Here is a 15,114-nt window from a genome sequence, read left to right as displayed (position 1 = left end):
TAAAGAAAGTAGGAGAATATCAGAGAAAATAACATATGCCTCAGCAGTGAAGACTGCTGACTAAGGCAAAAGGAATCATAGACTCCAGGAGAGTATCGAATGAACGACATGCCTGGCTCAGTCTAAGAAAAAGAGACACAGACCCTAGACGGTATCAAATGAAAGATACAGCTAGTAAGGTCTAAAACAGTGAATACAGACCCCAGACAGTATCAAATGAAAGAGACAGCTGGCAAAGTCTAAAACAGTGAATACAGACCCCAGACAGTATCAAATGAAAGATACAGCTGACAAAGTCTAAAACAGTGAATACAGACCCCAGACAGTATCAAATGAAAGATAGAGCTGACAAGGTCTAAAACAGTGTAATTCTAAGATTGTGTTTCCAGCATACAGTGTTAAATACCGTTACCTTAAGACCATGAATTATAAGGTAACATGGAGATACTCGTAACCATACTAATCAACACTAGAGTACTTGACGCCCTACAAGCGTCGGTGTAAGTATGACATTTGTCACCCCTTGGATTGGTAGGCCATGGACTGTAGCTAGCAATCAGGGTGCGGGGGTGTCAATCCCATATAGATCTATACACACAATGTCCGCTCTCCCTACAAGAGACTCTGGTTACCAATTAGACAACGGAGAAGGCTGTGTCCTGAAGATGTATCCCAAACAATGAATTCTGATGAAAGTGCTGGACTAGAAGTAGAGACTCATAACTGAACAGACCGATGTAAACCTTCATGTCTATACATGTATATATGATATATAATAAATGGTTAAACGACCTTCGGACGGATATCCAATCCCACCAGACCACATCCCAACGAGGAAAAGGAAATAGGGCGACTAGCCTTCCTAAGTCCTTTAAACATCACTTATATAACCATACAAGTATAGGCATGCTTTTAACGATGTGGAAGAATTTAACTAAGTAGAAGTGTTAACAAGTAGAAGTGTTTCAAGAAGTAGAAGCGTTTCTCAAGGTAAAAGTGTCAATAAAGTATAAGTGTTTACGAAGTAGTAGCATTAATAAAGTAGAAGTGATTCTCGAAGTAAAAGTGTTACTAAGGTATAAGCATTTCTGAAGTAGTAGGATTAATGAAGTAGGAACGGTTCGTGAAGTAGAAGCAGTAATAAAGTAGGAACGCCTACGAAGCAGTAGTATTTCCCGAAGTAGAAGCGATTAACAAGTATAAGTGTATTACGAAGTAAAAGCGTTAACAAAGTAGAAGTATTTAACTAAGTAAGAGTATTAAATAAGTAAAATTATAACGAATCAGTAGTATCTAACAAGTAGGAGTATCAAAACATGGAAGAAAACCTTGATGAAAACCTTTATACTTAAGAAAATCACGACTTGGTATTCTTTTGTAAAATAAGTTTGAAAACCTTTAGAAATTCTTTGGAAACCATTCATAAACAAGTTTTAAATGAAACTTTGATAAAATAATATAAGTAAAAGTTGAACAAGTAACGACGTTTTAGAAAACCATTTACGATATCATTCTTGGTAAAACAGTTAACAGTGTAATAAATCCTTGTGCATGCGGGTTATCAATCACATGTGATTGATATGATAAATGGCATGTTTAACTTGTATCCCCCCAATAAAACATGTAAAACCATTTAGAAAGGTTAATTCAGGGGTATGAACTCACCTGTTGTAAGTGGATCGAACGAAGGTGCCGGTTGGGTGCTCGGTGTCAAGTAAAGACTTGAACACACTTAGTTACCTATTAACATATGATAACATATGTTTACATACAATTAGTACATATAATACTAATTAAACAAGTATACGCATCCTAAAGTACGAAAAACACTTTGATTAAGTGCTAGAGGTGTCCCGGGTAACATTTAAGGGTGTATATGGCTTAGATAGGGAGTTTAATCTCCTAAAACTCATTTTATGTGAGTTCATGGTTAGGAGGTCACATCCCTCATGAGTTTACGGCCGTAAACTCATGGGAGGAGTGTTTTTGAGTGGTTTCAAGTCTCATGTGCTTCTAGATATGGTTTTAAGAAATTTTACAAGGCTATAGGGGTTTAAGGGTCCAAGAGTATACTCCCTTGGAGTTTACGACCCAAAGGCCACTCATTGGGAGTTTACGACCGTAAACCCTAGGGTTTATGGTAGTAAACTCTTGTACACCCCCAAACTTTGATTACAAGGTCCTTGGCTTATTCCTAACAAGTTCTAGTAAAGGTTATAAAGCTTTTTAGGGGTTTAAACTCCCATTTTGCATGATTTAGGGGAGTTTACGGTATAAGCATATGCTTGGGCCATAAACTCTATTTTATCCCTCAAATGTTGGTGTTTAATTGTTCCAAGTCCGAAATAGCAAGTCCTTAATCCAAATCTTAAGCCTAAGGGTGGTTTGGAAGTGTTTTTGGGCATGTTTCCATGGTTAGAGGGTGTTTACGGCCTAAGCATGTGCTTGGGTCGTAAACTCTCTTTTATGCCCTAAAAATTGTTGTTTTATGGTTTAAACACTCCTAGGTTAAATCCCCAACTAGTTTCTAAGCTTAAAGGAAGGAAATTTGGGACATTTGGCCTCATTTAAGGGGTTTACGGCCTAAGGAGGTTATTAGGCCGTAAACTCCTCTCTCTCTCTCAGCTTTCTTGGACGATTTTTGGGTTAAAACAACACTAATTAATGTCTAGAACAAGTTAGGGTAGAAGATCTTACATTTTGGAGGCGAAAACTCGCGGATTTGAGGCGAAATCGAGCTTGATGAGAGAGAGTAGAGAGAGGAAATGGGTTTAGGGTGGTAAAAGGGTTCTATGGAGTGTTCAACTCCATATATATAAGTCTTGGGTGTTGCACCCGGTATACGGCTACCTGATACTAAAGCTTATCGAGGTTTAAGCTTTTTACCCGGTTAAATGGTCGTAATAAAAATTAACTTTTTCCAATAAAACATTTATTTATTTGATGACCTCAAATTAACGGAACTTTTATAAAATGGAATATTACATTAATGGAAATGTGGTAATATAACGGAATAAACTTTGGGTTGTCACACATTCGATTGTTGACAACCCAAAATTGATACTCAATTCCTTTACCTTTGTTATCAGTTCTCATACATACACATTCATTATCACAACTTACTCCAAATCAAATTTGATTCAATTGAACAATCAACTCTTTCGATTTACTAAACAAAAAATCAATTTTGACCTTTTCAGTTTGACTTTTCGTTCATTAGTTGAACACACTCTAATTTTATTACCATCATCAATAATTTTTAGATCAAAATTAATTTATGATGTAACGCCCGGGTCCCAGTACGTATTTTTAATATAATTTTATGCATTTTTACACCGGGACTCGACGAGTTGGAGGCCCAACTCGTCGAGTAGATGCGGATTTTGGACGTGGGTGGAAGAGTTTACTCGCCGAGTCGAAGCCCCGACTCGACGAGTAGACCTGTCTGGATGAAACCCTAAATTTGAGGGTTTGGACCCTATTAAAACAACTTATAGGGTCTCCACTCCAGCCTCCATCACCCGCAGACTCTCTTCACGAAGCCCTAATCGAATATTGAGTGTTCTTGAGCTTTTTGTGCCATTTGTGTGTCTTTGGAGCTTCAGAAGAAAGAGGAAGCTTGGGAGATCAAGAGAAAGCAAGTAGACCTAGAGGTTTTGGCACATTCCCAGCTCATTTGAGGTATCAAGCTTATACCTTGACTATTCATTTCTTAGATCTCTATTTAGGGCTATTTTATACCTTTTCTAAGTCTTATTGAAGCCATATTCGGGATTCTGTGTATCAATGGGGTTGTACCTCAAATCTTGAACCATTGAGGGTTCCCATGTCATAAAGGTGCCAAATTTATGGCCATGGGAGTCCCATGCACCTTGTAGACTTCATTTTTGGGTCCTTATGAGCTAGTTAACCCATGCATGCACGTAAAGTTTGTAACTTTATCGACCCTAGGAGGTTAGATCTACACATTGGATACAATAAGCCTGAATGAAAGCGAATATATGGACTTGGACTTTGGGGGACTTGGCGAGTCGTTCATGGGACTCGGCGAGTCAGGTCATGATTCCCCAACCTTTTATGTTTCTGATCAATCTGGTTGAGTCTAGAAGAGGACTCAACAAGATGGATGTGAATATGGACTTGAAGATCAAAGAACTCAATGAGTTCAAGGATGAACTCAGCGAGTTCAAGGCATTGTCCCGACTGATATGAAGAAGAATCGACGAGTTCAAGGAAGAACTCGACGAGTCAAGGGCTAAACGTTCCAACTTATATGAAGCAGGACTCGATGAGTTCAAGGATAAACTCGGCAAGTCATGAGCAAAAGGTGTCGATTCAGTAAGAAGGAGAACTCGATGAGTTCTTGAAAGACTCGACGAGTAGGATCGAAGTTCCAATACATTGTGGATTATGGAACTCGATGAGTTGGTGGACCAACTCGGCGAGTTGAGTCAACCAGATGTTGACTTTGACCAAAAGTTGACTTTGACCTGGGTGTTGACCTTGACTTTGACTTTGACCTAAGTTGACCCTTGAAAGGGTTATGGGTATGAAATGGAAATTAAGGAAGGATGTTATGTTTAGGAGTTTGAGGAGTTTTGAGAGGAGTTGATCCCAACATCGATGACAGTTCAAATACTACACGACATTGAGGTGAGTTAATTTCTCGTAGAAGTGGGTCTAAGGCCACAATGTCGGCCCACTAGTAGAGTTGTTTGATAGATGGTTGTCTTTGTGATAATCATCAAGGTTTGCTACTACCTGATATGTTTATGTGCTAGCATGATATGATGTTATATGATAGTAGGTAGTAGGGGGAATAGTCCCCGAGTACGGTCGTAAGGACCGAAGGGTAGGTCGGACACCCTAAATATGTCTGACAATATGTTTATGCTATCTTATTATGTGGTAGTAGTAGGGGTGAAATAGTCCCCGTAGCAGGTAGAGATAAATCGGAGGGTAGGTTGACGCCCCATAATTGCTAGATAGGGTAGGTCGGCACCCCAGAATTGCCAGACAGGGTAGGTCGGCACCCCAGAATTGCCAGATAGGGTAGGTCGGCACCCAAAAATTGTCATACCAGGTAGGTCGGACACCCCATAATTGCCCGACAGTATATTAGTGATGTAGTATGTGGTATGATGGGGGAACTCACTAAGCATTGTGCTTACAGTTGTCAGTTTTGTTTTAAGGTACCTCTTCATCGAAGGGGAAGGAGTCGGCGCAGTAGCAACGTATCACACACACATGATTTCCGCATAAGAGATTCTTGGGATTGTACTATGACATTATTACTGTTTTTATGATATGGTTTTGAGACATGATGTTATGGTTTTATGAAATGATTTCACCCGATGATGTTTTCTTATAAATGTTTTCCTAAATCGTTATATCAAAATGAAATTTTTGGTCCTGAAAATTGGGATGTTACATATGAGCAATCATTCTAGAACACTGGTTGTTCGAAGAAATTGCATCTTTTCTTATCAACAAAAGTTCATCGACAATTGAAGAATACAATCGAAATCAGTGAAAATTAGGTTTCTTCTTCCCAATCAAAAAACGAAATCAAACAAGATGAACAATTGATTTCAAATTTCTTTCCGCATGATGCGAGAGAAAAGAGTAATAGATGAAGAAAATAATTTCGATTTTAGCTTGGATGTTAAACAGTGATCCGACAAGGAATAATAAAGAATTTTAGTTTGGGCTTATCAATCAGATGAATAGTAAAGGACTCTGAATGGGTAAATGAACAATAACTAGATCGATTTTGTCACACAATTGGGTTAAATGAATAGTAAAACTGATTTTTTTGGGATTGATCTAAACAAAAAAATAATTTGATCAACAATGGGGTTGAAACAGAATAAATCCAACGAATCAAAATGATCAAAATGAAAAATGAAACGCATGAATCAAAATTAAAAATAGAATTTCGATAAAACCTGGATTGTTCTTCATCGAATCATCAAAGACCAATAACTTTTTGGAATCCATTTGAGAATGTAAGAAATCTTCTTGACAATTCGTTTTCCATTTGCAACACACAAATCAATCATTGATGATCTTGGTTCTTTGGTTGGAACAAGAAAATCACCAAATTCAACATTGTACCACCCACGATATGTGTTGTACAACTCGTTCTTCATGTTCTTCAACGATCTAACACCATCTTCATAAGAACCAATAACCCTTTTGGGTTTTGAATTCAAATTCATTGCAACATTTGGTGATTGTTGCTTTGGAACTCAAATTTGCTTCATAGATTTCGGTTTCACAACAACATTTGAAGATTTTTGTGAATAAACCCATTTGTTCTTACTTTTGATCTTCTTCTTCTTTTTCTTTCTCAAATTTTTTAATCTTGAAGATTTGAATTAAAGAACATCATTCTTGACAACTGCAAATTTGCAAGTTTGAATCAAATCTTTTGGAGTTTGATATTTGTGAATTTCTTGGATTGATGAGTTTCAATAAGGAATCATTCCTTCTAACGAAGCATAAGAACAAAAAATATCATCAATTTGAACTCCAATCGAGCAAAAAACTTTTTCATCTTCTTGAAAATCAACTTAGTCTTCTTATCTTGAACTTCAAGAATATCATGAGCATGATGACCTTCTTCAAGAACCTCCTTAATTATGATGTTCATGAACATCTAGGTAAAATTCAAGCACATTGAAACCATATTTAGGATCATCAATATGAATTCCTTGAATGATTTCATCTTCTTTCTTCTTCCTTCTTCTTTCATGATAAGTTGCAACCAAACGATTAAGCAAAACTTTGTTCTTTTCATGACCAATTTTATATCCAATCATCTTTCCAAATCCATCTTTTTCACCACAAGAAATGATCGAATAACCTTTGATAGATCCAACTACCAAAGAATAGAGAAGTTCTTCAAAATTGTGTGAACATGGATGTCTTCTTTCTTCCAATACAAACCACATTTCACAAATTGGTTCTTCCATTTCAAATCAATGATGAAAAAATCACAAGAGCTTGAATTCTTCTAGAGAGAAAGTGATGTTGAATGTATTTTTAAAGAAAGCAAAAATCACTTGAATTCTAGTGAAGAAAATCAAATTATGAATGAAATCAAAGAACAATTCGATTTCTAGAATCCAAAAACTCTCGAAAACATGAAGAACAAATAGAAATGAAGAATCACCAAATCAAAAATGTCATCATGGATCAATTCTTAAGAGATTCAAGAACACCCACTCTGATACCAATTGTAGTGATCCTAGCTAGAATGACGAATGCGAAATATGTAATGATTTAGTGAATCACACAAGAATCATGAACACGAAGAACACAAGGATGTAAATAATCTTGTCTTAAGCTCAAATTCGTCTAGAAAGAGTACAAGTGAGGTTGCAATATTTCTCTCTCTAAACTAATTCTCACAGGTTCTTACATAAAAATAAATGTCACTCACTTCCTTATAAATGAAAGATAACTCATTACACACATACAAACGATTAAGCATACATGACATCCAAAACTGACTTTGCACCCTAACAGGAACACCGCCCCCTAGGCAATCTATGCTATCTTGGGTGTGGCTGGGAGCGGCTTGGCCGCACCTCTCCTGTTTTCTACCACGTTTTCTGATTTGCTAGCCATAAAGTGACAGTTTGAACGGTCAAAAAGTTCAATTTTTTATTTTACTTATATATTACCTATGTATAACCCTTCATTTTTTTTTTATCAAATCTCACTCAACTTTCTACATATTTTACCATCTTATTTTTTTTTTAAATAAATTCAAGATATATTCTTTCAGCAACCCAAACAACAACAAAAAACACCCACTAGAAAAATCACAACCCTAAGACCTTCATATGATCAACCGATTTATTCGCTCACATTTCATGTATGTCCTTTTTAAGGTTGTAGGTTTAAGTTTTCATGTTTTTTTCCCTAAGTTTTTAGGATTTTTTAATGTTATTTTTTTAAGTAATGCAATGTAATGAATTTTAATATGTAATCGTTTTATTTGTGTTTTTTTAATGTCATGTTTTTTTTTCTTAAGTAATGAAATGTAAATACATATATATATATATATATATTTTTTAATTTGAAGCAATGAAATGTTATGTTTTTATTATTAAAAATAATTTTTGTTTAAAAAAATTATGAAGTGTCACACCACTCTTTTAGTGTGACAACAAACCATATTTTTATAGTAAAAATTGATGTTACAGTATAACAAAATGAAAAAATACGACACCATTCCTCCGGTCATATTTATCTGCAACAAAAAAAGGACAAAACTACAAAGACATAGATGTATTGCCCGTTAATGGATTGTAGACGTAACGTGCAAAGCTAGATAATACAAATGTGTTTACGTCGCATTATACGTCATCTCACAAGTGCCATTCAAAAGTTTTGTTATTCATGTCAGCCACATCTTATACCACGTTTGTATGGTATTGCTGCCAATTTGCCAAATCTAGTGACAAATTGCGTGAACTACCTCGAAAGCAGTAAACAATCCACCTGACCCATAACATTGAAGCAAAATATCCTTTCTATATAAAATTCTGTGCTATATCTGGGAACACTAAAATCCATTTGTATTATCAAAGTTACCCACGCAACTATTATCTATGAGAAACACTAAAATCCATGAAATATGTCTAATATTAAGTTTATGTCCTTTATTTATATACAATAGTTTATTTTAATCTCTTTAACGTTTAATATATTAAATTTATATTCTATTAATACACTCTTATTTGCAAGAACAATTAAAATCATTGGATATAATTAATATTATATTACTTATATACTATTTACTGTTTTCTTCCATTTGATTTTTTTAATAGTTCATTATTTTAATGTTGTTTTTTAAATAAATGTTTATAATTTCATTTTTCGTTTTCTTTTTAAATAAGTGTATTATTTTGTTTTAATGATGAAATAAAAAATAAATTGGAAAAACCTTTTAAATAAGTGTATAATTTTGTTTTTTTAGGCTTATTTGTGAACATATTTATCTTGTGTAATTTTGAATAAAAATAATCCATCTCATCTATAAATAAATTTTACATGTACGATCCTTCATTTAATATATATTATTTTTTATTATTCTAATTATTTTTCTATTTTTAACATAAATAATGTTACGTATATGCTTCTATATTTTACATTTATCTTTTATTTTTATTTTAATCTTTTTTTAATATATATATATATATATATATATATATATATATATATATATATATAATATTCATATTGTATTATCTTTTAAAATCGTATTTTAAAAAACAATTGTATTGTTTTAAGATATATATATATATATATATATATATATATATATATATATATATATATATATATATATATATATATATATATATATATATATATTACTAGAAACATGGGTTTTAGCGACGGATGAATCCGTCGCTATTCCATCACTAGAGGTTTTTTTGCAACGGATCTGTGACAGACTTACTCCCTAGCCAAATAAAAGGTGGCTAATGGCTTAGCGAGGGATTTAGCGACGGACTTGAGTTTCTTTGCGACGACTTTAGCGACGGAATTTCCATAGCAAGTTGCTCTCTTAATACCGTTATTTTAGGTCAGTAGCGACAAAACTAAATAAATATTCTGTCGCTAATCCCTTGCAAAGCTCTATATCCGTCTTTTTATTTTCTGTCGCTAATCCCTTGCAAACCTCTATATCTGTCTTTTTATATTTCGTCGCTGATCCCTAGCAAAATTTAGATGTGATTTTTTTTTGTTTCCATAGCTGATCCCTCGCAAATATATAATATTAATTTTTTTATTACAAATTTAAATAAAAAAAATACTAAAAACATCAAATAATTATACATTCCCAAACTAAACAATAATAAAATACCAAAAACATCAAATAATTATACAATCCAAAACAAACACTAATATTAAAATAGCAAAATCAAGTACCAAATTTTAATAAAACATCCAAAACATCAAATATCAATGTTTAATATCAAAAACCTATAGATGTATACTCTCTTCTTCTGCCCATCCCTCTAGACTCTTGCAACAGCCTACATGGAAAAGAAAGGTATAAAAAAGACGACTTTGTCCCTAGAAAAACAAAGTTGAGTGTCTAAGTACCTGTTTCTCATTTGCAGGATTCGAATCAGGTCAAACAGAACAAGTCTATTTCAACCTATCAAGTTGAGGTCACAACCACCAGCTTTGCTGCTGAAAAGAAATGCAAACTCATCCTGCAACATAATTATGTGTATTTTTTTATAAAATGAGTATGTACTTATTAAATTATTAAAAATTAAATACCTTTGATGGATCATTGAAGCAATTGACCAACTTTTGTATTATGCTGATTGATTTGGACCCATCCTGCAACTTTTGTCCGGTGTCTGAAGAATTACAGCTACTTGAAGATTTAATCACTTTTATTAAACTCCTAATTACATAAAAGAACTTGTAATTTATACCTGAGTATAATTTGAAACCAATACAATTCGATCATTTGTTCTCTTACAAAGATGGGCCAACAAACAGGCCAAGACTTGCATCTTTCCTGACACTTCAACCAGGTCATCATCCACCAGTCCAAGATCCAGATCTAACAAATTAATAAATAAATAAATATCAAGAACAATATACAAAATAACACAACAGAATAAGACATGATTTAGTTTTACCTTCTGGAGAACATTTTCATTGTATCATAAATCAGCTACAATATCAAAGAAATGCATCAGAAAAAAATTGTGTCCTAATAATGTTGTGATTCTTCCAAAAATGTTTTACCTTTGGATGATTGCAGAGCTTCTTCAAGGCAGTTATATAAGCTAGAATTTTTATTTGTTTCACATCTTCAACAATTGCTTGTTTCACCTACAATTATGTGTGTTCAAATTTCAATTTAAGACCACTATCAATACACATATCAGTTATATAAGACCATATAGTAATAATGTCCAAACAGAAACTTACATTTTTTGAACGAATAAAGTGATCATTTCCAAGCTAAAGTCTTAGCATTCTTGTGATCATTTCCAAGCTTTCCAACATTTTCTTTTAAAGCTGCAAGAGCACCAGCACATAGGATTCCCTCATTCCCACCTGTCTCATTCCCCCACCTAAAGTTTTTCGCAAAATCCTTGCCTATATGTTAAAAAGATTGAAGCTTTTAACTCAATAGAAGAAACTGTTAACCAAAAAATGGTCAACTTTCAAGAACTATAACAAGATATACTATATATATTATATACCTTGTCAATGAAGCTCTTTGTCCCAACAATAACACTTCCAACTGGTGCACCAAGCCCTTTCGACAAGCATACCTGAAACACAATATATTATGAATTCAATTTTTAAAAACTATAACATGATTCTTGTTCATAATTCATAAGAAAAAGGTTTCGGAAATTGGGAGTGAGGCCATACTGAAACAGAATCAGCAGCTTGTACAAGCCTACGAACAGAGACACCAAGAGCCTGAAAAAAAATCTTGAAAATGAATGGATGGAAGATGAGGAAGAAGGTTGAAATTTGAAAAGGGTTTCTTTAACTCACAACATATGCATTAAAGATACGAGGTCCGTCTATATGAAGCTTTAGGTTATGTTTTTTGGCAAGCTCCCCAACCAGGTCTGTGTAGTCTACAGAAAGAACTCTGCCACCAGAGCTGCATCATTGACAGATTGAGCAGTTTCTGTTAGGCATTTTGTCATACACCTATAGAGCATTACAAAAACGAAATGGAAATTCATACTTAGCATGGAAATTCTTGGAAATGATCACAAGAAAACGTTGGAAACCTCAACTATCTGCAAATTGTACACATTATTTTTTGAATGAATAAAGTGAATGAGGTATGAATAAAGTGACTGTACAGTTTCATACCTTTCGTGGTAAGTGATTTGATAGCAATGCATTAGTTCTCCTCAAATAAACTGAGAACACAAGTCCTGAAAACAAGTAAGATGCTGAAAAACTAACTGCTTCTTACAAAATCTTAAATTTATGATATTTTAGTAAGACAAAATTACTTGATTAACCTTGGCACTCAGTTCTGCAGACCGCTCATATAGCTACCACATAAAGCATATCTAGCCCATGATTCTAAAAGTTTGAAAGAAATGCAACTTAAAGCTATTGTTATTGTTAAATAAACAATATCTCATTCTCATAGTTCACTTTTGTGGCTCTCATCAGGATGTCCATTTATCATAGATCTTATGTTTAGCTGGTGAAAGTGATATCCAATTGGATATCATACCACAAGAGATAGTGGAGCTAATGTATGATGTTTCTATATTTGGTGATTTAGAGATGTATTTTGTTATTGTTATGTGTCTCTATCTAATGAAGATGTACCTTTAAAGCTTGATGCCGAAAAGAAAAAATCAGAAGAAACACTTGAGAAACAAGTGGAGTGAAGCTTAGAAACACCGGTCAAAGCTAGTCAAAGCTACAGAGCTACAGAACCTGTTGAATTAGAAACAAACATTCAAAAGATGAAGGAACATGTCAAGTTAGAAGATGACATTCATCTACAAAAAAGTGTATAAACACAATCTAATTATTATATTTTATATATTCTAAACATTGTTTCAACTTTATTGCTAGTATCTATGTTTCAGGCATGAGAAAGGGAAACTACTAAAAACATTTTCGATTGAGTCAAGCCTTTGTTCAACTTTTGATTCATGAAGGTGGCGTAGCGTATAGCCTGCAACATTTTCACCTATTTAAGTTAAATTTTACATAAAGAGAGAAAAAAAAAAGAACACCACAACTAAGGGAAACATAATCTAGTGATTATAGAAGCATCTCATGCTGTAATTCGAGTTAATTTTATGGTGTTTGATGTTGAAAAACTTACAAACCTTATTCTCGTATTCTTATGGATTCTTCTTCAATTTCAAGAACAAAATTATTCTATTTATAATATTTAGTATGATACAGATGTAGTCAGGAGATTTCTTCCAAAAAAATTATGAATATAGGCCGATCAATTCAACATTGATGTAAAGTAAGCTAAACATACCAGTCAAGCAGTACCAATAGATGTTATGGAAGTTAGTAATGTAAACACAACTTTATGCCTCTCATATGTATCCTGTCAAAATGAAGATCATCAATGAAAGGGGGGAAAAGAAGGGAGATATAAGTAAGAAGCCCTAATTGTTGCATAATCACAAACGACCAACTTGGATGAAAACCAGAATCATTTAAAATACCTAGCTTGATAAGAAAGTATCTTCAAGAACTCAACTTAACCCAATATACGACTAAAGAATAGAGAATCAAGAGATTTACCATTTACCTGAATCGGAAGTTAATGAAAACAAATTTTAGATTTTATGGAGGTTGCCGGAATCGGAAGGCAACAATGGTGAGGTGTTTCGTCATCTATTTGAAAGGAGATGGTGATATAGGTTAACATAGCGTAGGGAACTTACTCCAAAGTGATAAATCAGATTTGGGAGGGAATGAAACTTACAACAATTTCGTGAAACTAGAATTGTGTTGCGCCAATTTCAGCGAGAGATCGGCGATTGTAAAACAAAAACGCGCATACCCCAAATAAAATTTCCGTCGGCGTTATCTCGCTAAACACGTACCAGATGGAAAAAATTGGCACTTTCTCTCTCTGTCGCTGAACCCTCGTTGAAATGCCTTCATCTTCGACCGATTGGCGAGGGATTGAGGTGTGTCAATAAACACTTATGAGATCTGTAGTTGATCCCTCGATAAACCCTCGCTTCTATGAAAAAATGTGGAATAAATAAAGGAAATGTCTAAAACATCGCACATCTGTTGTAAAATTTTGCTACAGGATTTATCCGTCTCTAACTCCGTCGCTGAAACTTAAGTTTCTAGTAGTGTGATTAAACTAAAAAACGTTTATTTGTCAACCACGATCTGATTTTAGACTCTTACATTTTATGATTTGAACAGATAATTACAGACGACGAAAAAGAAAACGACTGAAGTTAACTAAGCCGCGTCCATCTTCTGGCCCCATTCGTGTAGCCGGAGGTGAAGCTCCGCTGCAGCGATTAGAAAGTACACCGCCTGTAACGGCGTCAGTATCTCCACCACGGACATCAATGTCTCCATTCTCAGAACATCCGCCATGTGTAACACCTTCTCCAGTTCATTCTTCTTCTCCTCTATCACTAATTCAACTATTCCATCAATCTCACTCCCTCCATCGATTTTCTTCTTCCTGATCCTCTTCGACACCGTGTTGGATAAATCCACCATGTCCGGGTCTGCCGAGGACTCCTGTAAAGTCGCCATTTTCTCAGTTACAGCTCTCTCTTCACGGATGGTTTTCTTCTGTAACTCGTCGATTCGGAACATCTGATTCGAAGTCAAGTCTCCTAAATCCCCGCAGCTAAATAATGGAATTTGATCACTGAGCCTGGCCTCAAGCTGGATTCCAGACTTGGAGTACAGCAGGTGGATAGCCGTCGTCGGCCGCCATCCGGCGATCCATAAAAAAGCATCTTCCAGCTTTGTCAGCCATGTGGGTGTAAACATCGAAAGCACATCTCCTTTTGCTCCATCTGATTTAGCCTTGTAGTACTCCTCGTAGTGCCCTACAGCTTTACCAATCAGCGAGTATAAGTCTGAGTCGTCATCGATGTGATCATCGTCTTTGTGGTGGTTGGCGTCGGAGACGAGCTGCTCAAGGGTGGAACTTAGCTCGCCGAGCCAACAGTCAAAGAACCTGTGGAATGGTTGACGTTGGGTGCTTCCGTGCTCGATCATGAGAGTGCTCCGGTGTAGCCTGACTTCACTTCTAGGGGACGTATTAAATATTTAAAGATAGCTCCAATTATCGTATGTGTATTCTTTTTTTTATCATATTATCACAACAAAAAATATTTTATTATTATTATTATTATTATTATTATTATTATTATTATTATTATTATTATTATTATTATTAATATTATTATTATTGAAAATTTCATATATATCTTTGCAAGCATTAGATCTATGTCCTTCCAAAACTCTTAATTACATATAATTTCTTAACCTATTAAACTCACATTTATCCAGTTCTATAATTTAATGAGGTATAAATCAATTTAATATCAAAAATATATATAT

General features: G+C 34.5%; 1 protein-coding gene across 18 annotated transcripts; it reads right to left on the bottom strand.

Moving 5' to 3' along the window:
• Nucleotides 1–9,842: 9,842 nt before the first annotated feature.
• On the bottom strand, nt 9,843–14,810 carry LOC145096797 (low-specificity L-threonine aldolase 1-like). 18 transcript variants are annotated; one of them, XM_079034182.1, is made up of 17 exons: nt 13,493–14,810; nt 13,316–13,401; nt 13,037–13,108; nt 12,364–12,474; nt 12,045–12,108; nt 11,890–11,954; nt 11,759–11,813; nt 11,560–11,671; nt 11,431–11,481; nt 11,256–11,327; nt 10,978–11,148; nt 10,792–10,878; nt 10,683–10,717; nt 10,473–10,603; nt 10,312–10,394; nt 10,129–10,241; nt 9,845–10,058 (listed from the first exon to the last, which is right to left on the bottom strand). In XM_079034182.1, the coding sequence occupies exon 1, from the start codon at nt 14,767–14,769 to the stop codon at nt 13,990–13,992; it is 780 nt and encodes a 259-aa protein (XP_078890308.1). In that variant the 5' UTR covers nt 14,770–14,810; the 3' UTR covers nt 9,845–10,058; nt 10,129–10,241; nt 10,312–10,394; nt 10,473–10,603; nt 10,683–10,717; nt 10,792–10,878; nt 10,978–11,148; nt 11,256–11,327; nt 11,431–11,481; nt 11,560–11,671; nt 11,759–11,813; nt 11,890–11,954; nt 12,045–12,108; nt 12,364–12,474; nt 13,037–13,108; nt 13,316–13,401; nt 13,493–13,989. The 18 variants fall into 18 exon arrangements, with proteins under 18 accessions (XP_078890375.1, XP_078890384.1, XP_078890308.1 ...); XM_079034173.1 differs by having other exon boundaries at nt 12,045–12,474; XM_079034158.1 differs by having other exon boundaries at nt 11,890–12,108.
• Between the last annotated feature and the right edge of the window lie 304 nt (nt 14,811–15,114).

The sequence above is a fragment of the Lactuca serriola genome, chromosome 1 (genome assembly GCF_051521515.1).
Source record: "Lactuca serriola cultivar US96UC23 chromosome 1, Lser_US96UC23_V15, whole genome shotgun sequence".
Taxonomy (NCBI): Eukaryota; Viridiplantae; Streptophyta; class Magnoliopsida; order Asterales; family Asteraceae; genus Lactuca; species Lactuca serriola.
The sequence above is the reverse complement of the archived record's forward strand: the minus strand, read 5'-3'. Positions and strand labels throughout refer to the sequence as shown.